The 24,381-nt window shown below is 36.2% G+C and overlaps 1 protein-coding gene across 6 annotated transcripts in view; it reads left to right on the top strand.

The window, feature by feature from the left end:
* The window catches only part of RALYL (RALY RNA binding protein like), a 401,768-nt gene that overhangs the window by 271,058 nt on the left and 106,329 nt on the right, over positions 1-24,381 (top strand). The window contains exon 1 of one of the 6 annotated variants that reach the window (XM_005240623.4): positions 8,818-8,950. The exons of the other annotated variants lie outside the window; for them this stretch is intronic. Within the exon in view, the coding sequence (XP_005240680.1) occupies positions 8,914-8,950 (37 nt within the window). The 5' untranslated portion in view covers positions 8,818-8,913. Of the gene's footprint in view, positions 1-8,817; positions 8,951-24,381 lie in introns of those variants that run through there. 6 annotated transcript variants of the gene reach the window in all.

The following is a 24,381-nucleotide window of genomic DNA, read 5'->3' as shown; positions in this document are numbered from 1 at the left end:
GTAATAACTTCTTGTTAGCACTTTCCCTACCCTACCACCCCACACAGCACATGCACATGCACACAGCCCCCCCCCCCCCCAAAAAAAAAATCCCCCAAAAGTAGGAGCAGTTGTGAAGTTGGAGTCACGCTAGTATTTTGCACAGTGAGTAGAGCACTGTAATTCAAAGGATGTTGTTGTCTGTGTGCCATTGGTGTTACATCCTTTAGCAGGGTCTGGTGGTGAGTTGATATAATGCAGCTTTTTCCATCACTCCAAAAATCAATCTTCTTCTTCCACTTTTTGTCTCTGTTAAAGGCCTTATTCTCCTTCTCAAGCCAGTCATTACACTGATTGATTATGACTAAAATTGTCTCGAGCCCTGCACACTAAGAAAGATCCCATGTAATGAGAAAAGAAAGTGGAACATTTTCAGCTTTCTCTTGATTGTTAGAAAAGCTTTAGTCTGAAATGAAAGGCTGAAGCAGCAGCTGTTCATTGGCTGTACCATAAAACATCATCAGTTTGCATTGCTGTGAGTCTTAGACATTTTAAGTGTCCCATTTGTTCACAAGAGGTTCTTTCTCAAACTCTCCCTGTTCTGTTTTGTAAACAAAGTGTGACAATGTTCACTAGAGTGAAAAACTGAAAATGCATTTCGAACCTGTCGTAAAGCTGTTTCAATAAACATATAAAAACTTTAAAATAGGATCTTATAGTACAGTGGTGATGGTAGCAAATGGTTTCTTCAAACGGCTGTGTTTGAAAACCTGTTTGAGGTGCTCAGGTACTTCTGAGCCCTTAAGCGGAATCAAGATACATGAATCTGAGGTATATTTGCAGTGTTCTTGGGTTATGCAAGAACAGATTCTATTCTGAAGGTTTGTAACATTAAATTTAGCATGCTGAAGTGTCTCATCAGTGTGATAATTAAAACACATGTGAAAAGGAAAACAGGGCAGCACTGAATTGCATGTCACTAATCAAATTGAAATGGATATCACCTGTTTGCAGAATATGATGCAATTGGTGTATTTCCCATTAAAAAAACCTCTGTGCTGAAGTGGAATGATCTTTTTACTTAGGCAGAATCAAGATAGATTGATCAAAAAAGTAATCTTAAATCTTTCATGAAAACTTACCAATATTCAGCACTTTGTTTCTCTAGAAATAGTATGTATGAACATTTTTTTTATTAAATCCACCATTGAGCACATACTACACTATCAAAAGCCTAAATTCCTTATTTTTCTTTTAAATCATCAGAGCAGCTTTTGCTCCACATCTGATATTTGTCCACTCTTTTATATTTGCAGTATCCTATAAGATCTACCAGCTCTGAGGTGATGGAACCAGTGCCTGCCATAGGCATCACAACTTATTTCAGATTTAACAACACAGAAGAAAAGATTTCTATTACTTAATGACTTTCTAACAGTTTTCCACTAGGATTAAAACTTTACCAACTGGATAAAAACTATTACACTTTGAAATGTTAATTCTGGACACATTAAGATTGTTTCAATGACCTAGGCTAATGAAATTCTTAATGTGTTACTAACTAGCTCAGACAAAAATTGTTACCGTAATTCTGATAGCCACTTTGCTACAATTTTGTATTGAATGAATATATTTCCAAGTCCAGGATTATGTTTGTGCTATATTTAGGAAAATCTGTGAACTGTAACTTTAGTATGTTGTGCAAAACACTGAAGATCATGATCATTGAAAGGATTACTGTAAGGTGAAATAGAGGGAAGCTTTTCTAGTAATATGACTCGTACATTGAATTAGTTTAATGATCAGAAAAATGTAGACCACCTTTGTATACATAATTTGTGTTCTGAATTATATTAATGTAAATCCTGAAGAAAAGATGTTTTTGAGTGGAATCTTGGTTTATATTTGGAAAAAAAATTGGGACACAAATCCTCTAAGTCCTTTTAATGTAAGGGAAGTGTATTTTAGTCCCATAATTCGAGAAGTTTGAAGCAGAATGCTTCTTAAGACTGTCTCCATTGTTAAACAGGTGTTTAGAAATAGCATGAAAGCAACTGAGAAGTATTGTTGCTGCGTGGTGACAACCTCACCTCAGATGAAAGAAAAGATGATGAAAAGTCCCAGCCAAACCAGCAACCAAAGCATGTAGCAGAACAAATGGAAACCTGTCAGGGCTAGATAAAACCTGGCTGAAATCAAATTAAAGATGAGATGAAAACAAGCCAGGACTTAGCAAAATCAAAACAAACCCAACATCAAAATTGCTCAAAACTAAAAGGAAACTAGCCAAGAACAAACTTGTCAAGAACTGAGATGGATTAGGAAAGAAACTGATCTAAGAGGAGGAACAAATTTGGATCTTACAGAGTGTGTAAAGCAAATGAAATGGCATTCATCTGAGATTGATTTACCATTTTTCCACTTGCCAAAGCAGAAGAGAAGATGTGCTTTTCCACTGTAGAATCTATCATATAGAATACTTAACTCTAAGCCTGAAGTTCAACTGGATTTTGAGACATTTCAGAGAGGAATATCTTATTATACCTGATTTAAAATAATAGCTAAATCTTCCTCAGATGGAGGAACAGAAAGCTTTATGTTATTGCTACCAGTCTGAAGGGACCAGTACTTTGTGCAGTACTTTTATTGAAAGAAAGGAAGAGCTATCAGACATTCAGAACTGCATTATTCGCTTTTGGAACTGGGAACAAAATAGAACTGGCCAAGTTTCACTCAAGGGTTATATAAGACAGTGTGAATAATGAGGAGAGAGGTAAAGCTGGGAAAGTATCAAACCTCTCTAGAGCCCCTGAAAGTCTTTGGGACTGGGGAGAAAGCTGCGGAGGGCTCTTTGTGTAAAAGCATCATTCTGAATTGCAAAGTGGAAAGTTCAGTCCTCCAGCATACCCAAGTATCGTAGCTCCTCTGAATCTTGTGGAAGTTACCCAAATGATTTTTTGAACACGGTGCAACTCTGAAGAGTATTCATAATGTGTATCTCTGTGTGCCTGAGTTAGTAGACCAGTATCTGTGTCTGGGAAGATTCTTAGCAGGGTTCAACCACAGGTGATCTCATTCATTCATAGCTGGAGAAGCCCCTCCAGTGTCAAGAGGAGAGATTGATCTTCCAGGATTCCCTAAAAGCATGTTCAGGACATTATAGGCTTCACACTTGTTGCTGTCGAGCCTCCCCACGTCGTGCTGGTCTCCTCCTGTCTGAAACGCTCCATTAGTATTAGGTAGGCTGAAAGACTAACGTAGTCCTGAATCTTGGCTAGTGCTAAATCTTATGATGATTGATACTTTATCCGGGCGTATAGGATCACAAGTAAGGCTTGGAAGAAACTGCAAGATGTCATCTTATCCATCTCCTAGGCAGGCTCCTCTGAGATACATAACCTGTTCCAAAATCCTTTAGCACTCCTTAGGCAATGTATAGCTACCCTCACCAATAACAAAATCAGTTTCCAAACAACCAATTTAAATTTCTGTTGCTACAGCGTATGTCGTGACTGTTCTAACTTCAAGACAGAAAATGGCTTATTCATGAACCCTCCCCTGTTCTTTTTGTGTGTTGCCAACCTTTAATGTATTTAAGAACCGTTATGAAGTACCTTTGCTTAGCTGGGTTGGTTTTCCCCCCCTCCCCCCTAATCTTTTGTAATTCTTTAAAATTCTTATCTTTAGAATAGATACAGATTTTTACTTTCAGACATGGAGTTGTTGACCAACCTTACATTTGTAGGAAGTGACACTAAACTTTGGAAATTTTTAGTCACAGAAAAATATCTGAATGCTTTTCTAATGCTCTTCTTGAAGGAATGAGAACACTCTGTGAACAGGGCAAGGGAATGGAGGAAGAGCCATTATGGGCTCCTACCTGAGAACGAACGTGGCAGGCTTTGTGATCATATTGCTAAATGGCAATAGTGACGTCTGATAAAAAGAGCTCAGTCTAATGAGGGAAGCTTGACAGCAAATTCCTTAAAGATTAAAGATACATGGTAGTATAACAATGAGACTATATATTCTAGTGAAGAAGCTTCATTGAATAAGAGAAAATTGCCTGTGGTGAAAGTAAGACCAGTACCCTGGGGGCTTTCTCCTTCTAGCTAAAGAAGAATCTTTTGTGCTCAAGTGCCATTAACGTCTGATAGTGCTGAAGAAGAGTAAAGGAGGTCAGCAGAAATGCGGAAGATAATAGAGACAAGGAACAGCCAAATACTTTTCTAAATATCAAGTAGCTCCAGAAAAAATAATTTCTTCTGATGTTATTTTCTAAACTAGTAGATTATGGGAATGGTGTGAATGTAACAAATTCCATTCTAATGCAGCTTTTGAAGAATACTTGAGGTTTTCATGAAATCTTGCAAACTGTATTCTGGATATGAACACTCGGGCAGAGTAAAAACTGGCTGAAGTAAAGGAAGACTGTTAAAACATTTTGACAGGCTTTCTGGCTTTAGTACAAGCACGTACTGCTGATTTAAAAGTGTTATGCTACATTATTTCTCTTATTCACACAATTTTTTAATCCACACAATCAGCTGTGGATTGTGTACTAACAAATGGTGGCCTTTTTGAGGATATTTAAAAATTCTCAGTCATACACCTTATCATTTTCTCTTTCCAGATAATCCCTACTGCAATCAATCACAGGTCTCTGACAGGCAGGACTTTTTCCTGTTTCCTGTCTGGATTTCAGTGGATCTCTGTAGGGGTTCTCCTCCACACATATCCATCAACTCTTGCAAGGGTCAAGGTCTGAGAGTTCAGGTTGGGACCACTTTGAAACAATCACCTTAAGTATAAAAAAGCTAGAGGATAATGATAGTTATCAGAGAGGCTAGAATATAAAGTCTTTGGGCTGCACTCAGTTGCCTAAATATTTGCCTAGAGGCATTTAAGATGGCTTTGGCTTCAGCAGAGTGCTCCACAAGGTTGAGGGTTCCCACAGGTCCTGTGCCATATTTTCTGGCACTGTGTGGATGGCTCAGATGCCATAAATCATCAAAGTAATGCTAGACATGAATGTTTAGGCAGCTGAGTTAAGCCCTTTACAGGTAACCCTTTAATAAAAGTTTCCTTCTTTGGCACTCTGATCGGTCTTTATTTCGGGTCTGCTTCAGGAATGCTAACCACCTTTGTTTTCTCTCCAAAAGCATTTATGGAACTCCTTGATTCTAACTTCTAGTTGTAAGTATGAGAAGTACAGATTTTGCTGTTTCTTATTCTGCTTGCCACAGCCTGTTCCAGTGTTGTACCGGTGTTAGTCAGGGGTATGGTTTTGCCAATATTTTAAATTCTGCCCTCATTACATCATAAAAAGATGATGTTGTCATAAACCTGCTGAAACAGCTAAATGGCATTTCTTAGTAAAGTGAATTTTACTTATCTAAATTACACCATGTTAAAAAGCATTATTGTTAGATAATTGTCCAAATTTTTATCAATAAATGGTGCATACATCAAGTGCATAATTATAATACATCAAAATTGTATAAGGAGTATTTATTACTCAGAAAAGGTTAAATGTTGATCCTTACACATACCATTTATTTCAAGAAAAAAATAATTCATATTCATAGATGTAATATTTTCTCTAGATGACATCATAAAATAACCATAGTGGAAGCTTTAAAAGGATATTATCTAAATTGACTGGGTGCATTGAATTAAACACTGAAAGACAGAACATACGTTAAGCCTCCTCCACCTTCCTTTTCTGTCTAAAGTCTGCTCATTAAAAATAAATTTGAGGATACAGCCCAGGCAAAGTGTTTATTGATGAGTAATATGTGACATTCTAGTCAGGAGTTATTTGTATTTGTAAAGTATCTGTATTTTTTTCTTATCCTCTGCTTAGGAAATAGTCTAAGAAATTTATTTCAAACAAAAATTTCTTATTGGGACCTGTAGGGTAGGAGGAGAGAAAGCTGAGAGGCGGTATCAGATATGCAGATGTGGACATTATTAATTTTTTGCCACTAGCAAGAACGAACTGATAAAATTCATTAAACAGACTGTTTTAAGACTATTTTAAACTTTTGTAATCATTTAAGAAGATGCATCCTTGTAGAAAAGTAATAAGCTTAATATGACTAGGTGATTTTTGTTGCTGAGAGGTTCCAATCATTTCTTCCCACCTCACTAAGCTTGTTGCACTTAACCAGCCATATGCAAGATTCTGACTTTTTTAAGGCTGTAATAGTGTGAAAGTGAATTTTAAAGTCTCCTAACAGAGACCAGTAACACAGAGGAACAGGAGGCTTCTGTGCCCACTCAAATCTAGCCAGCACATTCAAGTACTTTTTTTGTGATATTTTTTGATGAACAGACCTAGAATGATTCACCAAACACAGTGTATTTACATTATATTTAGCAAATGCATTTCACTGTACTGAAGAAATAATCAGAGTTGCAATTAACAAAAAGAAAAAGCAATAAAGACTGTGTTTTCAGGGATCATTTAAAATAAATTAATTCCTATCCCATGAAATTTCCACTTAGTTTATATTTTTATATTATGCCATTACTGACACATTTGCATACAAATACACAGTTGTAATAGAATAATTCACAAAAGAACAATGGAAAAATATACCTGTTGTTGTATGTGCTATGAAAAATAACATATGGAGAGATGGTAATATATGTCCAGGTTAAGCACATGAAAAAGATTAGCCACTGATGATCAAGAAAACAAATTATTTCTATAGTTAAGGTCTAATGTGGGTTGAGGAAAAAGACTAAGGACATCTTACTAAACCAAGAAAATAAGGAAAATTTGAACTGAATAATATGGACAAGAGTCTTCAATTCAGGTAGAAGTAGAAAAAGAGCAAGAAAAGGAAACAAATACTGCTACATAAAGCAGCAGATCTAAAGGGAGACCACAGGTCTCTCTGAGTCAGATCACAGACCTGATTCAGCTGGAAATTAACTCAGAGGAAAAAACAAAGCAGGAAAACTGCACAAATATCCTCAGCGCATACAAACTACTGCAAAAATACTGACCTAAATGGATATTAAATGCACAATGTTAATGTGGCATGCAGGTTCTTCCTATATGGTGCAGACATTTTGTCTGCTGCTATGTTTAGCAATCACTTAGCCAATTTTTTTTCCTCCTGTCACTGTTCATGTGCTTTGCAATTTCCCACCTTTCTGCTGACCTCCACAACAGAGATGGCGTTACTTCAACTGTGGCATTTGGAGATGACTGGAGTTGAAATACTAAATACATCTAAAAAATGCATCCGTTACTTCCACTTTTTTTTTTCAGGCTACACATTATTGTCAGCTATGCTGATACAAAGCCAAAGCAAATGAAAAGACATGTGGTCAGATTTTGACAAAGGGAGGAGAAGTACAGGAATAAAGTCAATATAAAGTAAAGTTTTCACTTCAGTAGCTAGAGGTGTGCCAATGTGAGGATATACGAATACTGAACAATTGAAAGGAAAATTAAATAATGCACAAGACTAAAAAATGGTTATACTGGAGATATAAAAAGAAAAAATCTGAGAGAAAAAAAAAGATGGAAAAAGTATAATTTTATGGTAGGTAGCTTAAAATAGACATTCCTTTTAATTTTAGGGTTTTTTCATGAATAAAATACCTGTAGGTTTATGTTTTTAGATGGATGCTGCAAATTCTCCCTGTCTTTGAAAAGGAGTTTTTTACTTTCTGAAACATGAATGATCCATAGGCACCAGATGTTAATTTTTTTTACGTAAGCCAAAAACATTAGCTTTAGATTTTTTTGAGTAGTTTAAAAAGCTGCTGTCAATCTATGCATTTTAAATAGCAATACAACTATTATTATTATTTTCAAGACATTTGAGTCAGCAGTTATTTTTACATTACCCCATCCTCTATCTCTATTCCTTTGACACTTCTGTATTTGTGATATCTTTGATCAAGATCTTAAAACACGAAGAGCACTTCAAGACATGGATTTCTTAAAACATTAAGAAATCCATTCACGTAATTTTATTGACGGCAGATTTATTGCTGAATGAACTGAAATTTCCACCTCTTTCGAGCTGCATAGCTGCCATTGTCATCTTCTTTCTTGAATGTCGTCATAACTCTTATCTCCTCCACGCGGCAAGAATTTTTTCCCCTTTCCTCTGTTCCCTTTAGGAAGATGTCTGGGTTCTTTGAAACGGCGACATACATGTATGTGAAAAATCATACAGTGCTGCCACTTTTTCCCCATGACCTTGTGATTCAACAGACTAGCAGGCAATGAAGTACTTATAAAAATGAGCAATCAGCAGAATGTTGCTTAAATAACTTTCCTCAAATTAAATCATTGGAAGGTAATGCAGGAGTAAACATAGGCATGGAAAAAAATTTGCATTTTATATGTTATTTCCTGCATAACCTATTCATGAGCTCAGACCTGCAGTCAGGTTTTCATTGATCAACATGCACTGATTTTTCAAAAATAGTATTTTTGCTTGAAAATTTAGCCCAAAATATTTTAACGTCCTCATATGCATAATTCTAAGACCTGACAATGAAAAGTTAGTTTTTGTTAGTTTATGAGGTCATTTATGCAGTTTTGGTTATATCAGGGCTTTTTCAAGGAATCTTGATGTCAGGCTATTGAATAGCACATTATCCCATATTGTCTGATTATGTGATTCTATATACTTTCTGGATTTTATTAGCTAGTATAAAACACATTTGAAAAAGAGGAAAATAAATATATTTTGTCTCTGGGCTTTGTAACAGAGAAAATAGTTAGAGCCAGTAGAATCTACCCTGGATTTTAGGAGAATGGTATTACCCTGCCTTTCTCTGAGAGATTGCTGGTTACCTTCTGTCAGTGAGCAACTGTCTCACTGCAAAGCAGAAGCACGATCTCATCTCTTTTGTCCGTGTCCAAGGCAATTACTTCTTAGAAAGTGGAATTTCTTCAGAATGACTATGTACAAGAGCAAACGCAGAAACCAAAGATGTAAGTAAATTGTAAAGTTTTTTTCATGTTCTTACAGAGGAGGGAAAATAAATCTCCAGTTTCATTGAAAACCATGCTTTCCTTTACCCTGCTCTGGTTAAATAATACCAGGAAAGCAGGAACAGTATTCCCTGCAATTATCCCACTGTATCTGTATGTTAAGTGCATAAAAGAGCTTTAAAACAAAAAATTATCTCACTTGTTACTATGGAAACCCTCAATAAGTAATTGCTTTATAATATCAACAAAGAAATAGAGATCAAATATAAGTTTAGTTCAGAACAGCATCCTTTATTCAGGACTTAATGAACAGCTTGCTGTAGCCTTTGACTTGACAGGGTTGACATGCTTTCACTCGGTGGACTTTTTACGTGGTATGCTTTAGGGGAGGCAGTGATACCAGGTCAGTTATTTTATTTTTCTTCACCACAACTTTCAGAACAATTAACTAGATTGCTTAAACCACAGAAACAGAAGCCGGGGGTGGGGGGGGAGGGAAGCATGCATGCATCTCTGTTCTGTATTTAAGACACCCCAGCCCTGAAAATTCACTGGCTTTAAATGCATGAGTTTCCAGTCAAGCACCTGTTTGAGTTTTTACATTGCTATGGCATCAGGCAGGGGTATTTCAGTATCAACGTTGTCTCCTCCAGAACATTATGGAAGGGTAACTGAGGCAAGTAAAAATGAAATGCTGTGGGTCAGGTCATGAAGTATGTGTTACTGTAAGGGAATAGAGCAAGAGGTCAAGTTACAAATGGAGAGTATATCTGAGGCTGAGAAAAAAAGACACATCTCTAAGGAAAATGCCATGTAGGGACTGTGTGCTTTCAGGCAGAGAGCAGGAGGGGAGGAATAGCAATTCAAAAGAAGGTAAAGTTTGGACTTTGGACAGAAGCATTGTTATGGTTCAGAGTTGAAGGGATATATACAGCTATATCACTGACCTCAGTTTCTGGTCCTTAGAGCTTAATCTGCACAGGTCTCCTTCACGTTTCTCACCCCAAACAAATGGATGTGCTACATGTAGAAAGTTTGCAGGACAGATCTCTGCTGAAATCTCTGCAACTGAAATCAATCATCTGCTTCACATTCAATAAAATATATCATCTTGGGTTTTTGTCTTTTTTTCCCCTGTAGCAGCAGTGGAAGAACATTATTTATATACAGGCAGATTATAATTAATCTAGTTCATTTTAACATACTGATTACTTTCACTGTTATGTAAACTGGGAGCTCATTCTATAGCCAGCTGCATTCTTGCATTCTCTCCTGTTCAAGCCTGGTTATGGTGTACAATGAGAAAATTTGGGACTGGGTAGCTGAGTTGTTAATTTTTTGTTGTAGAGATCTAGTCATTCATGAAAACTGCACAAGATACTTTTAAGAATGTTTTTAAGAAGAGAACTTGCCTTCTTCCTCTTTCCCTTCCACCCCTCCTGACCCCAAGGAAAATCTGTGATTTGTGATTTGCAAAGAGAAAAAATAAAGTAAAATAAAAGGAAAAGAAAAGAAAAAAAAAAGAATTAAACATAACTAGAATCAAATTTGTAATTATAAGGGTGTCTGTTGCAATTTTGTTGTTTTTAAAACTGTCTGTAATTTTAAGATCCCAATCAATAAAATGTCTTCACTATATTAGATACCAATACTGTGTACAGGGATGCTTCATTAATACCTCTTAGCTAATTAACAAGTGCAAAAGTCTTAACAGACAAACAAAACAATTTGAGTAATTTTGATACTGCTCCTATTCATATCACTCAATGGCCTTTTGAAGGATAGATTTAATCTAAGCAATTGCTATTCTGAAATATAAGGCTTAAGAACTATAAGGGATAATGTAAGGGTAAGAGCTGTGTTAGTACACAAGTACTACATTTCCTGTCCACTGCATTTAACACGTTCTCTTTCAAACTTGAAGGTGTTTTTGGTGGCCCTTAATAAATAATAAAAACAAATATTAACATATAATTTCCAATGTATGTAGAGTAAACTTCAGGTTTTAAAACTCCTCACTACCTCTCAATAAAATACTTGAACTTCTGGCATAAAATGAAAGTGATCTTTGTAGCTTTTTCTTATTCATTGAAGTTCTGCTTCTGGATTTGGTACACTCTGAACAGTATTACAAGCGTTGCTTTCCTAACCCATTTTTTTCTTTAATATTTGAAGAAGGGTATACAAACATTTTGTACTTAATGTAAAAGTACATCAGGTTAGAAAGGAGCATCAAAAAAATAGAGACACAATGAGCTTTTTCAAACATAAAATATAAGGAATTTGTATTTGCAAATTCTGTCCTGGTTACAAATCTGTTGTTAGAGGAGCAGATGCAAAAAAAAAAAATGGGTCTGCTTACCTATCTGTATGAATGGGATAAAGGTTCTATATATTTTTATTTTTTTCCAATCTGTAGCATCGTACATAAGTCTTCTAAGTTAAAAAATAATATTAATGTTTCACTTCCATTGTACCTTTGGGTTTGATTCTAGTCAAAGTTGCACTAATATTATGTAGTTAACATATTTTATTTATTCCATACATGGTTGTAACCAATGAGAATTAAAAATAAATATTAAATTGTGAAACTTGCATCACTACAAAACTCAGATTAAAGCTGTTTCTGTATGTTTGTTGTTACCTACCTACACATACACACATAGTCTCCATGTATATCTTCGTCTGCACACCCAGATTTATAGCATGTTTTATCCTTAATTCAGGATGTTATCTAGCTGATAGGGTGGATTGTCACTTCATTGCACAGACCTAATGACTGAATGAGGGGAAACCATTGTAACAAATGCAATCTTACAAACACTGGAAAACTGGTAAACATGTGTGATAAGGCTTTTCTGAAATAAAAGGGTTGAATCATAGACTGACCTGCTTTGGCGCTGCAGCTGCTGAGGATGGTCAGGATAAGAGCTGTGGCAGGCTGCAGTGCACATGTGGGTCTTCTCCATGGAGAGGCAGTCATTCACATGTTCTCATGTAATCATGGAATCACATCAGATTCCATGCCTCCAAGCTTCCTCTTATGAAGCAAGTAGTAGACATTCATTTTTCACTGAGGTCTTTCTTGCAACGTCACTGTTACAGGAGTCAAGGCAGGCTGCTACCCTTGAAGAAAATAACCTTGGAAAAAACTGACTTACCTATAAACCAACTTTAAGAAATTCATGTTATTGTTCATGGCTAGTGTAGCTTCACAACTTAAATCAGGACCACCTGGTGGAGGCCTGTGTATGAAAAAGGATGAAAAGATGATCCTTAATGGTGATTCAGTCTAACACTCTAAGTGTTACTCAGAAGAAATGAAGGAGAAGAAAGAGACAGTGATGGCCTGTGTGGCAGGCAGACATGCTTTAAAGAAGGTGTGTGGCAGCACCCTGGAGGAGATAGCAGAGCAGTGCCTGGAGTGCAGAGGCTGGTGTGGGACTTCTCTGCTACACACCTGAACCAGTGGTCAGAAAGTTAAGGCAAAGGTGGAAAAATAGGAGTTTACTTTTATTCAGCTTCATATTTTCATTGTTCATGGGATCTTTTATGCACATTGGCAATGACAATCAGAGCACAACACCAGCTGAGGCAAAGCGCATTTACTTTTGAGTGTTAGGAACCACTGATAAAGTCAACAGTTATCCTAAGAGCAGCTACAGATCCTGTCCCTTTCCAAGGGGTGAATTCCAAGGCACCAGTCCCAGATGTCTTCATGACAATATGAAGAATCCTGTCAACATCAAATGGCGTTGAAATTGAGCTCCAAATGCATTAATGATTCTGCCATGGCTTGGCTACCAGCCTCATGTAAAACATCTGTTTCCATTGCATATTACAGTTTGCTTAGCTGAAATTGTAGGGCTATTTTTATGCTTACACGCTGTGAACAGAAAATTTTTTTGAAGTGTCATCCAGATCTTGTGAATATTCTGCTGCTTTTAAAACCAACAGATGATTAGTGATATTTCAGGCGGCTTTTTTAAAGAGTAATGAGAAGGGAGACATCACACTTCCTTTTATTCTGCTGATACCTCTCTCCTTATAAAAGACATGTCAAAACCTTACCTGTAATTATCAAATGGATTATGATACTTTGGCCTCAGTCCTCAATTTTGTTTGTCCACTCTTAGATTTCCCTGTGTGCAGAGTGCCATAGAAAGTAGCATGTGCATTTATTAAAGGGTTAAATAAGTGATAATAAAATAAAAGATTTTCAAAAGTTATGCAGGTAGCTGCTGCGATGTAGAATGCATGTGGCTGTTGCAGAAGGTCATAGTATTTTTGGCTTAAGCTAGTGCTGCTTTTAGAGATGTGCTGTCCACAGGTGTCACCTGATGTGTGTTTTTTGAGTATCCTTGTCTTGCTGGAGATAGAATTTCATGTATACTGAAAACATCTGATAAGAAATTCTGTGAAATTCCAAATGAAGGAGTATTTCATCCTATCAGCATTCTTCGATCTATTGCATTGCCTGCTATATATTCTGTTATTTATAAGGTCCCATTTGCCTTCTTTTCATCATGCATTTTATAGAATAATAGAATCACAGAATGGGTTGGCTTGGAAGGAACCTCAAAGATCATCTAGTTCAGACCATTTACTGTTCTTATCTTCTTTGTCCACTTTTACAGTTAGCATAATCACTTTCAGCCTTTAAAAATAGAGTTGGCATCTGTTGAGTCTTGTAATACTACAGTTGGATCAGTCCATGATCAATTCCATCTTTTTTTTTTTTTTTTTTTTCCTGTTAGGGCAATAAAGAGCCCCCAGTACTGAGGCTGCTGCTGTTCAAAGAAAATAGCAGCCTTTAATACAGTATGTACTAAGAGTTAAAGTGAATGGAAAACCAAATCTCATTGGGGAAAACAAGTGTAGTTACTGACCCAGATACATATAAGAAAACTCTGCCTCTTTCCTTAAAACATCAGAGACCCAGACAACAAGGGAATATCTCTTCAGCATGTTATAGAGACAGCTTTCTTCATGTAAAGCTATCCTAGAATAGCCCCAGGATATTCCCACTGCTGCATACCTTTTGAGGAAGTAGAGTTCAGCACAATTAAGTGTTCACTAATAAGGCTGAGCAAGAAGACACTCATGACCTGCAGGAGTACAAATGTCATTGAATATTCACATCACATTTATACAAAAAAAATATATAATTGCTATTCAACAAGTCAGCGGCTTCAGGAATGGAAGCACTCTTCTCATAGCTTTGAAGGGAATTCATGGTGACCTGATAAGGTTGGCTTGTTTGAAATTATTCATTTCCCAATGTTGCTAAACAGTAAAACTTGAGACATGTGTCCCTCAGTGAAGCATGCAGGGTAAATAAACTAGAATTTTTTCTTTGACACTTTAAGCAGACTTATTTTTTCTTCTGGACTGCACAAGTGAATCAAAAGTATTGGAAGATAACTGTTTCAAAAAACATCTTTTGAGAGAGTAGTGGTCTGACCAAACCCTACACGCACAACTTACATGCTGCTCCCCACAGCTCGGTGGGAGCCTGCCTCAGGAAGAAAAGTAGAATTTTTGTTCTTGTAAATGCTGGGAGGAAATACTAAAAGTAAGGAGGAAAGCTTGAGGAATCAAGAACTTACATTCTGTCTTGAAAAGGGGAGAGAAAGGGATAAACAGTGCACGTACAGATTCAGAAATTACTTCCAAAAATTTGTCTGAGAGCAGAAGTTCGAGCACCTGAAATACAAGTGGAGAACATAACAAAGAAATCCAGCCAGTCATTTCAGTTTTATGGAGAACAAATTTAGGGTAACAAAAAAAACCTTAAAACCAGCTTTGGCTTCATTAAAAACATTAAATGTTGGGAGGGGTTTCTTCATCTTACATAAGTAAGTTTGTAGAATAGCAGACAATATACAACGATTCAACAAAAAGAAAAATTGGAAAGCTAGGGTGATCTGATAAAAATGCATCAGCTGTTGGTAAGGATTGATAAGAATTATTAAAAAAGATTAACATATGCAAATAATGTAATTTGGATTATGTGATTTGACATGCATTAGGGGGACTTAGCAAATGAATGCACCATACTATTGAAAGTTTGTATTTGAAATGTCATTGAAAACTAAGAAGGTGTCAGAAATATAAATGTAATACTGGTTTCAATGCACACATAGAATTCCAGTCCTCAGCCCTGCTCAGGCTGGCAGCAAATGCTCCTATGTTTATCAATAACAAAATTTATCATCAGTGAAACAGCACTTACTGTATGTTGTTTAGTCTTCTACAAAAAATCAAAACTTACAAGTTCTGGAACTGCACTCCAGTAATGATATGAGATCTGGGAAAATCAATAATAGTTTTTAAAAATGAAGTCTATTAAAATAACAATCAACAGGTTGAAGATAATCATACTCTAAAGCAATCTATGTAGAAAGACAATTCTGTCTCTTAAACTGAGAAAACCAGTGGTTAGAACCTGAAGTTAGATGACTGCAGGATAAGTCAAGATATACATTCTCAAACTCTACTCATAAAGATAATTTACTAAGAGTACTTGCAATTTCTACTTTCCATCACTTAGATTTTGAATCCAGATTGCTCATCTATTTTAAAAAGTCTCTTTTAAACACATACTATGGACCTGATCATAAAGTACCTATACAAACCTTACAGTATATGTGCAAGTTGAAGAAAGTATTATTGTCATAAAACCTCTAAAACCTATAAAATTCTGGAAATATTGAAGGGACTCCAGCCTCTGTTAAAGTCTCTGTACACTGCTGTAGCACTGCCATCCACCTCTCTACTCAGAAAAGAGAGAAAAACCTTTGACGGGTTCAGAACAGAGAGAATCTGTTCTCTTAAGGGAAAATCTGGTGTTGATTATTTTCATACCAGCTTTAAGAAAAGAAAAAAGAAAAGACTTGCATGGCTGCATATGTAAGCAGTGCAAGTTGTGATTTTAAGAACACTTTGTTTTCATAGCTGACCTGATTTTTTTCTGTTGCCTTTCATAAACTTTCTCTGTAGAAACAGAGAAGGAAAGAACATCTTCATCTGACCTCTAGTACAGGTCTTAACTTCAGACAAAGCCTGTGTCTCTGCCTCTTTCCATGATCAAAACTAGAAATCCCAATCTTTCTGATACATGCAATCTTTCCTCAGTAAATCACTGAGAGTTTTCATTACAAAATTAAACACACAAAATGAAAAAAGCAGAGGACTTTTAATAAATGTTTCAGTCATATACTTCCAGCTGTAACTAGTGATAAGATCAAGCAGCACAGTATGCACATATTGATTGCTTTACAAGGAAAAAAATCATAACGTTTCAAGAAATACCTTTCAAGTCTCTCAAATCATTATCGAAAATCTGATAAACCATTAGAGGGATATTTACGGGTTGTGAATCATCAGCCAAGACTTAAATGCTACATTAAGTCCAGGACCTTTTCAGCAGTTTTATCTTTGAGATTCTTTGACAGAAAAATCCAAAACTGTTTCTGGATGTTACTTCGGAAATATTCCCCCTCCTCCCTCTGTACACAGCTCAGAAGGGACGGAGATCTCGGGTACTTTAGAATGGCATTACGATGATGACTGTGAGCACATAAGACTGATAATTAGATTCCAGCCCCTATCTATGGAACATTCAGCATCACATTTTTAGTTTTGAAGAGCTAACGATTTTGGCCTTAAATTTCTGCTTTCCTCTGTTCCATCTCATTTCTTCTGTTTTTTGAGTTAGTAGTATGTTAAACATTCTCAAAAATAGGCTGCATTGTGACATTATGTTGTGCATCATAATCATCAATCTTTCTGCTTCTGCTTAAAACTGAGGTGGCATCTCTTCCTCATTGTTCTTTGCAGAAACCTACAGTGATCTCTGCAAACTATTTGGGTTTTTTTGAACTTCCTACACAATGAAGTCTGCTTGGGGCTGCTTTTCACCAAAAATAAAAAAATAAAGATAGATAAATAAATAATGAATACATGTTGCATTATAAGTCTACCTTTGACCCTGCTGACTTAGAAAATGCCTTAGGAAAACCATCCAACTGTAATTCTTTAAATTGAATACACATTGTTCTCCAAATTGCTGGTGTCTGTCTTATTAATAGTTTCCAAAGGCAATGCTATTGCTGATTTTGGTTCACCTCCAGGTCTGTCATAAAACTGGGTCTAGGTGTCACCTTCTAGCCTGGTTTTACTGCTTGTGTTCAGATATTATTTCCTTAGAACTCACTGAAGGTTTTGCACAGCTATTTGCAACACTTTGATTTTGCTGTATTTTTACTGCATTACTGCAGGGCAACACGTGCTATCAGCACAGAACTGAAACTTAATGCCAGAGAGTCCCAACACTCAGCAGTCTTGTTGATTATTCTGAAAATGGTCTTTCCATTTTATGAGCTATGTTTTTTGAAGGGAAGAATTTTTTTTTTTGTAACTTATAGTCTATCACTTGAAAAAAAAATATCTGGGAGGGAATGGTAGGGTAAGGGAAGTACCTTCCTGCTTGCCCTTGGTGGCTCAACTAAAAGGCAAAGAAAATCTCAGTGATTTAGGACTGGTCACTTGCAAAATGGGATGCCTGTCCTGAGAAATAGAAACATACATTATGATAGCATTTCTGATGCACTAAATATTGATTTGATTTGCCTTCCCTTTGGGTATCATTTTACATCTTCCTTTTAACATATGTGATAAGGATTAAGTCTTATAAAGATGGACTTATACAAGTATGGCTCTAGCTCTAGGACTTTTTTCCTTACTCTGATATAACATTAAAATTATTTTCAAGCATTAAGATATGTTTGTCTAGAAAACCCTTTCATGAGAGCAGGAAGTATCTGAAGCTTTTTTCAATTGTCCTTACATCCTTGGTACTCACTGATCAGCTTTCTAGGATGAACATTCTACAGTGTCAGAGTCCCCAGTAATGTACATTTTCATATATAAGTAAGCTGTGATGTACCAGACATACAGCATTGCACTTGACAGCGATAAACTGGTGCAGGTGCCACAAGTTGGAAAGAAAACTTTTATTAAAGTAGGTTCATTAGTGAGTAGCTGCAGGCATGCAATGAGTAAATAACGTGCAGCCATCAGTGTCTTCTGTAGCAGTTTGAGAGTAATCATGCACAAGCAATGAGTTGTAATTTTTTTGATAAAATCTGGGATAAAAAAGATTTCTGAGCATGGTCTATAATACAGATATTTTGAGTGAATTGTAGTAAATCTTGACAGACACAGACAAGCTGTTGTAAACACTCATGTTCAAAATGAGCCTATTTTGGTTCTTTTTGATCTCTGTCAAAAAGAAAATATTTTCCTGCTATTCACTTTTTTCTTATACCTGACCAAAAATTGCCCAGACAATAAATTATTTCTATTCTACAGAGGTATAAATATTAAGATATGTGCCTTTATGAAGTATCTTCTCTATATGAGAACAAACCCTTCAGTGATTAATTGAAAAATCCTTTTTCCAAATTAACATTGTAATAGCAATGCTAGTGAGATTTTTAAAGTAAACACAGAATCTTTTATATTACTTTCTTATAATAAGTTGGATATAGACTTTGACCAGGGTCTTGTTAAAAAATTAAGAAGGAGAACATCTCATAAAATACAGGTTCTATTGGCTGGACCTGCCCTTGAATGCTGCATCCATTTCCACACTGCACGTGTTTGTGCAGTCACCATGAAATCTGATTTCTTTTTTCCTTTTCATAAAAATAAATTAGCATGCATGTTTACATCTTTTTTTTATCTTTGCCTGAATATATATGCAGATTTTTATATTAGCGCAGAATGTTTAGTAGAAATCAGTTTGAAAAATACTTTATTAGCTAAAAATGGTATTAATAATTTTGGAGAACATGTTTATATTTGAATTTACAACCTACTTCCACAAAATGTACTGTATATATTCAAACAAAAGAGATCTGCTATAGAATTATCTATATTTGACTTTCTGGTCAGCTACTGTCCACAGATCCTGTTAGCTGAAATAGGCAACTTGAAGTGCATAGACTGTCTACAAAAAATTTTACTTTCCAAAGAAGTTGTAGGTGTATAAACAGAAATGCAGATACGGGGGGGGGGGGGGGGGGGCGGGAAGAAAAATTGTGTATATAACTGGCTTACAACTTTTGCAGAGGTTTACATTTCCCTTATGTAACATTCTTCTTGACAGGAATTTATAACCCAGGAACATGATGAACAAGTGCTGTATGTTGAGAATTTAAAATTAAAGGGAAGTGGCTGATACCTGTCATTCACCATTATAATTTATTTCCGATTCATTTAATGCACTTAAAAAGTAAAGATATTCTGTGCATAGTTAGGTTACACGTAAGTGATATATACTGTCCATGTCTGTCTGCAGAATTTAGGACATGCATCAGAGAGTAGGAGGGAAAAATGCCCAGTGACAATTTGCCAGCTAATCTCTGATGAAAGTCAGTTCCATCAAGCAGGCTTCTAACAGCGTTTTGTGCCTTTGAACATCTCCTCCAGGTGTTCTTATTGATCACTGGTTCTGGTCATGCAATACTGAAATCAATGGCAAAATTCACATTGACTGAAATAGCGTTGAATTAAGGCTTTATTGCTGAGGAAAGAGCGACAATTATGTTGTCCTACACACTGCGTTCACAGAAAACAGCCGTGTAACGTGCCCCAGGAGCCCTTCCTTTGGGATTTAACTCAGATTCGAAGGGAATGTCTTACAGCTGAATGCCTATTTATTCGGTTTCTGCAGCCACTTGGTTGGAGAATGTGTTGAAACTGCCATAAAAGCGTCCAATTTGCTACCATTTGCTGTAGCAGCTTGCTGAGAAAAATTAATACAAAGAGCCACTATTGTTACACACAAGCTACCACGCAGTCATTAAGCATTCATGTTATGGAGTTATTAGGAGTTATTAATGTATTTGGAGTTATATTATTAGTTATATAGTTTCACCATCAAAGTACTTTAGTCTCCCAAGTAATCTTTCCTACCTGTGACTTTTTAAAAAGTCCAGTATCTACTTTGTATGTAAACATTCTTCCAGGTTATTATTGTTCATATATCTAGGTATAAATACATACTAAGCCAGCATTTAAACTGATTTCTGAAGGCGTTTGTCCCCAGGATCTAGGTTAGGTTAGCACATGATGGTTCCATCCAACTCCCTACTCAGGTTTTCCTCTGTGGAGAGCAGTGTCTAGGAAAAGGTAAAAGTGGGAACATCACTGGAGCTCTCCCCAGCAGGGAGTTGGGTATCAGTGTGCTTAAAAGCACGCTGGGATCCTTCAATTTAGGCCATGTAAGTAAGTTGTCATGGACAGCAGCAGAAGTCAAGTTCCATTTACATAGCTGGCAGACAACTTGTTTTATTGAGAAAAAGAATTACTGAAATAGTATATTACGAGTTTTAATATTTTATCCAATCCTTCCTGGGAAATTATGTACTCAGGTGGAGTGTACTGTACAAAAGATTGATGTTTTCTAAGAGGCGTGGGTGGCTGTTGAGCATTAACCGAATCTTCAGAGTTCTGTCCCCCAGTTTGGTCTCTCTTGACCTATAGAGGTAAAAGCAACTTGGCAAGTCAGTTGTGTGTGTCTTTTTATCAGACAGGCATTGAAAAACAGCAGAAAAGCCTGTGTATGTATTTTCATTCTCTCAGTTCTGAAAAGCCAACAGCAAAATCAGTTTAAAATACATTTAGTAAAGAAAAATAAATTATTTTATTTTAATAACCACATATTTGGCTGTGCTTCAAGCAAATGCAAATTAAGAAGCCAATTTCTAAACCTTTCCATAAGTGTTTTTTTAAGGGAAGTTATAACCCATTCAGAATACACTCACACTGCTCACTATTATATTATAGATTTTCTAAACATAAATTATTTAGAAACATTAGGAAATTAAGATAATTTAACACTTCATGTGGCAGTGCATGAACATGGTGCTCCGGGATCTAGAAAATATTAAATAAGAACAAAATGGTTTATGACAGAGTTCATGTCTGTATTGAAGTTCAAAGGATTCATCCTATCAAGGTAAAGATTTAAAAAATATTTAGTGTTTTTTTGATGGAGATGTTAGAGTCACATGGTACTAGTGATCTTTCTTGCCATTTAATGCTGTCATGGCAGAGTCAGTGTGATATATTGAAGAATTTATCCAATGATGAATGGAAACTCTAGAAATTAGAGAAATTCTTGTGCTGTCCTTACTAACAACTTGTTTAAAAATAACACCAGTAGTAATAATAAAGCTCATTGAAATGTTCTATAGAGAGGCTCACAGCTGTAGGTTATATAAATAGAATACTGTTTTAGGCTGTGATCTCTGGGCTTGAATCTAAACTCTTAATGATCAAAGGTAATGGTAGAACAAGCTGATTAAAGATCAGGCTCAGCACCAGAGGAAGCCTCGTCCCAGATCCCTACCATTGAATTGCATCATTCACAACTTTTCTATAACTCAAGTAAGATATAGGGCACATACCTCAAATGTATTTTGCTTTCTTAGTAACAATCTGCTTCTATTTATACTACAAAGCAACTATTTGCCACTTATTTTTGCAAAAGTATTCTGTATAATTAAATGCCCTTTGATCTTTTATGCATTAATTTGCATTCCTTGTTACTTGTCTTACAATAAGTAAGAGAGAATTGCGGAGAAGAAATGGAGCTCAGTTCCATTCTGCACTGAAAGCATCATGCTATTGTTGTGGCCAAAAACTTGCATTTTGGAGAAGTAACAGTTCCCCTCCTGCCTGTGAAAACAAAGTTGAATGCAGTCTTGGAAAAGAAACAGCATCCTTTTATTTCCTTGGAAGGAGATCACATACTTGCAGCTATATCAGTGTCCTCACTGAGAGTATTTGGGGGCAATCTGCACAGTGTCCTCTCTTTTTTTTTTTTTTTTTTTTCTCTTTACCTAGCAAAAAAAGGTCACAAGACTGGAAAAGCACAAGCTGACTTAATGGAAGATTATAAATCTACATTACTTCTGCTATGTTCCTCTTCAGCTTGCAGCTCTACCTACAAGGACCAGGGTTTCTCTATCTGAAATACAGCTCAAACAGCTGGAAACTCAGCAGGCTGCAATGAACCCAGAAATACTAAAGATAGCTATATCTCCTATATGTCTTTCATCAATTTTAAATTAATTTCCCCAGTGGAACGATTTCAAAGCTACTTCAGTAATTCAGGTGATATTTATAAGCTCTAGGAAAGTTGTACTGTGAAGGGATTCATTAATTATGGAGCATAACTTCATCAGTTTTTTCCTGATGTGTAATCAACCTGCTATTTATCATGCCCTTAATTTTATGGCATGTTAGGCTGCTGCATAGTCTGTAGTGTATGTCTAATCAATGCTCCCTGACTTCATCAACACACATGAGTTACTCTTTATGTCACCTTTCTTTCATTATCAATGCAACGATACTGTTCAGGTGTGGTACATAACAAGCACTACTTTTTTTCGACACAAAAAAAATCCTAGCCTTATCTTGTGATGTATAGCTACTGGCAAGGTCCTTAAATAAAAAATGAGTCTGCAGCCCCACGACAAAAGACCAATCAAGAACACATGCAGGTCACACCTGTTTCATTTCCACAGCTGTATAAATTTGATTTGCCACAAAGCTGGTTAATTATACTGATCATTGAATCAGTCCAGTCAGGAAAGTAGAGAGTATTAAACAAGGACATTGCTAAGCTTGGGATGTGCTGGTATGAAAGAATAATTAGCTTGATGCATGGTTTAATCAAAACTGAATGCATGTGGCCTTTGCCAGATACTACTTCTGTTCACACACAGAAGAAATATGCTTCTTCAAAAATTTTAAACTCCTTTAAGAAATGTAGTTTCGATGTTTACCTTGATCTTGTTAAGTATTGCTATTAAGTTTCTCACTGAAATGTAAATGTGAGTCCCCTGGATTTAGGAACACAAGTCTCTGACAGATCTCAAACCTGTCAGACCCGGTATATATACGGCGAAGCCCATGAATGTTATCCAAGCTCCGGTGTTAAACCCATGAGCATTAGCCAAAACAGCAAAAAGCTAATCTGGATCATACACAACCCACGTAAACACATCTTAATCCTCCTTTGCTTATAAAAATGGTCATAGGTAATATTCTTAATCTTTTAAAATTGTTATGAAATTGCTGCATTTTATTGGGGATGTACCCTGAAATCTGCATGCAGTACTTTGTGCTAAATTGGTTAGCACCAAACAAGGCTATTCAACAAACTGGCACCTCAGAGGTCAGATGCATATGAAGTTTGAGAAGAAGCACTGTAGATTACTAAAAAAAATTGGTTCCAGACTTCCTAAAATGTGTATGAAATTATAGATTATTTTTTAAAGCAAAATGCAATTTTTATGTCAATAAAAATAAGATTTTAAATGCTTTTTTTATTCTATACATCTTTAAATGAATATATATATATATATATATATATATGTTTTGTGGGTGATTTATTTTCCAGTTTGTGCCATTTCTAGTTACACTGCCTGGTGCAAAATCCTGCGAATATATTAATCCCTCTGTATCAGAACTAAGCTGATTGCTAGCTGGGGCTTAAGAAGATATCCCTTTTGTAGCAGATATGTGCTGACAGCATTTATCATCAGAATCCCCATACAAGGTGTTTATCATGGGCCATGTGCTTCCAGGGTAATGCAATTTTTCCCATTTGAACATAGCTACCTGTGATAAACACACCCCGTGCAGGAGACAAAATCCTCTATCAGATCTCCAAGTGGATACGCTCGGATGCTTGTTCTGAACAAACAGACTCCCTCTCCAGACTTCCAGTGAAGTTCTGAGGACAGAAGTTTTTCTGGGGCATGCTGACAGTTTCCATGGGAAGTTTTTTTGAGGTAAAGGAGTCTCCATTTCAGGAATAAAGTACTTACCAATTCAGCAGTGTTTACAGATGTGTACTCTGGGCCAGCTATGAATTTAAATGAGAGATGATGTAGCAGCAGAGGCAAGGAATTTGCTATGCATCTGTCCTTGGGTTTTCAAGACCATTTGATTCCTACTTTGAGAACCTTATTGCACTATTGGAAAGCGTTAGTGATGTGGAAGAGGAAGAGGATGGAGGAGAAAGTAACCATCTTTTAAAAACATCACTTCATAACTCAAGTGGGAAAGGGGGAAGTGATATTCTTCAGTTCTTGGGTGGGAGCTGGCAGTGGCTGCCCTGTACCCCACAGACCACAGCTCTCCATTTCCCCTGGGGTCTGCCTTTTTTAATTAAATTAATTAAATTTATTTTATTAATTTATATATATAATATAAATTAAATTTGATTAAATTAATTAAAAAATGTTGTGTTTGTGGTCTCAGAACCTCTTTCTGGCTTGCTTAACCATACCAGCAGAGATCCAGACAGTCTAGGAATAGCACAGTCATTACATTACTCATACAATTTA

Source organism: Falco peregrinus, chromosome 3 (genome assembly GCF_023634155.1).
Source record: "Falco peregrinus isolate bFalPer1 chromosome 3, bFalPer1.pri, whole genome shotgun sequence".
NCBI classification, from domain to species: domain Eukaryota; kingdom Metazoa; phylum Chordata; class Aves; order Falconiformes; family Falconidae; genus Falco; species Falco peregrinus.
The sequence above is the reverse complement of the archived record's forward strand: the minus strand, read 5'-3'. Positions and strand labels throughout refer to the sequence as shown.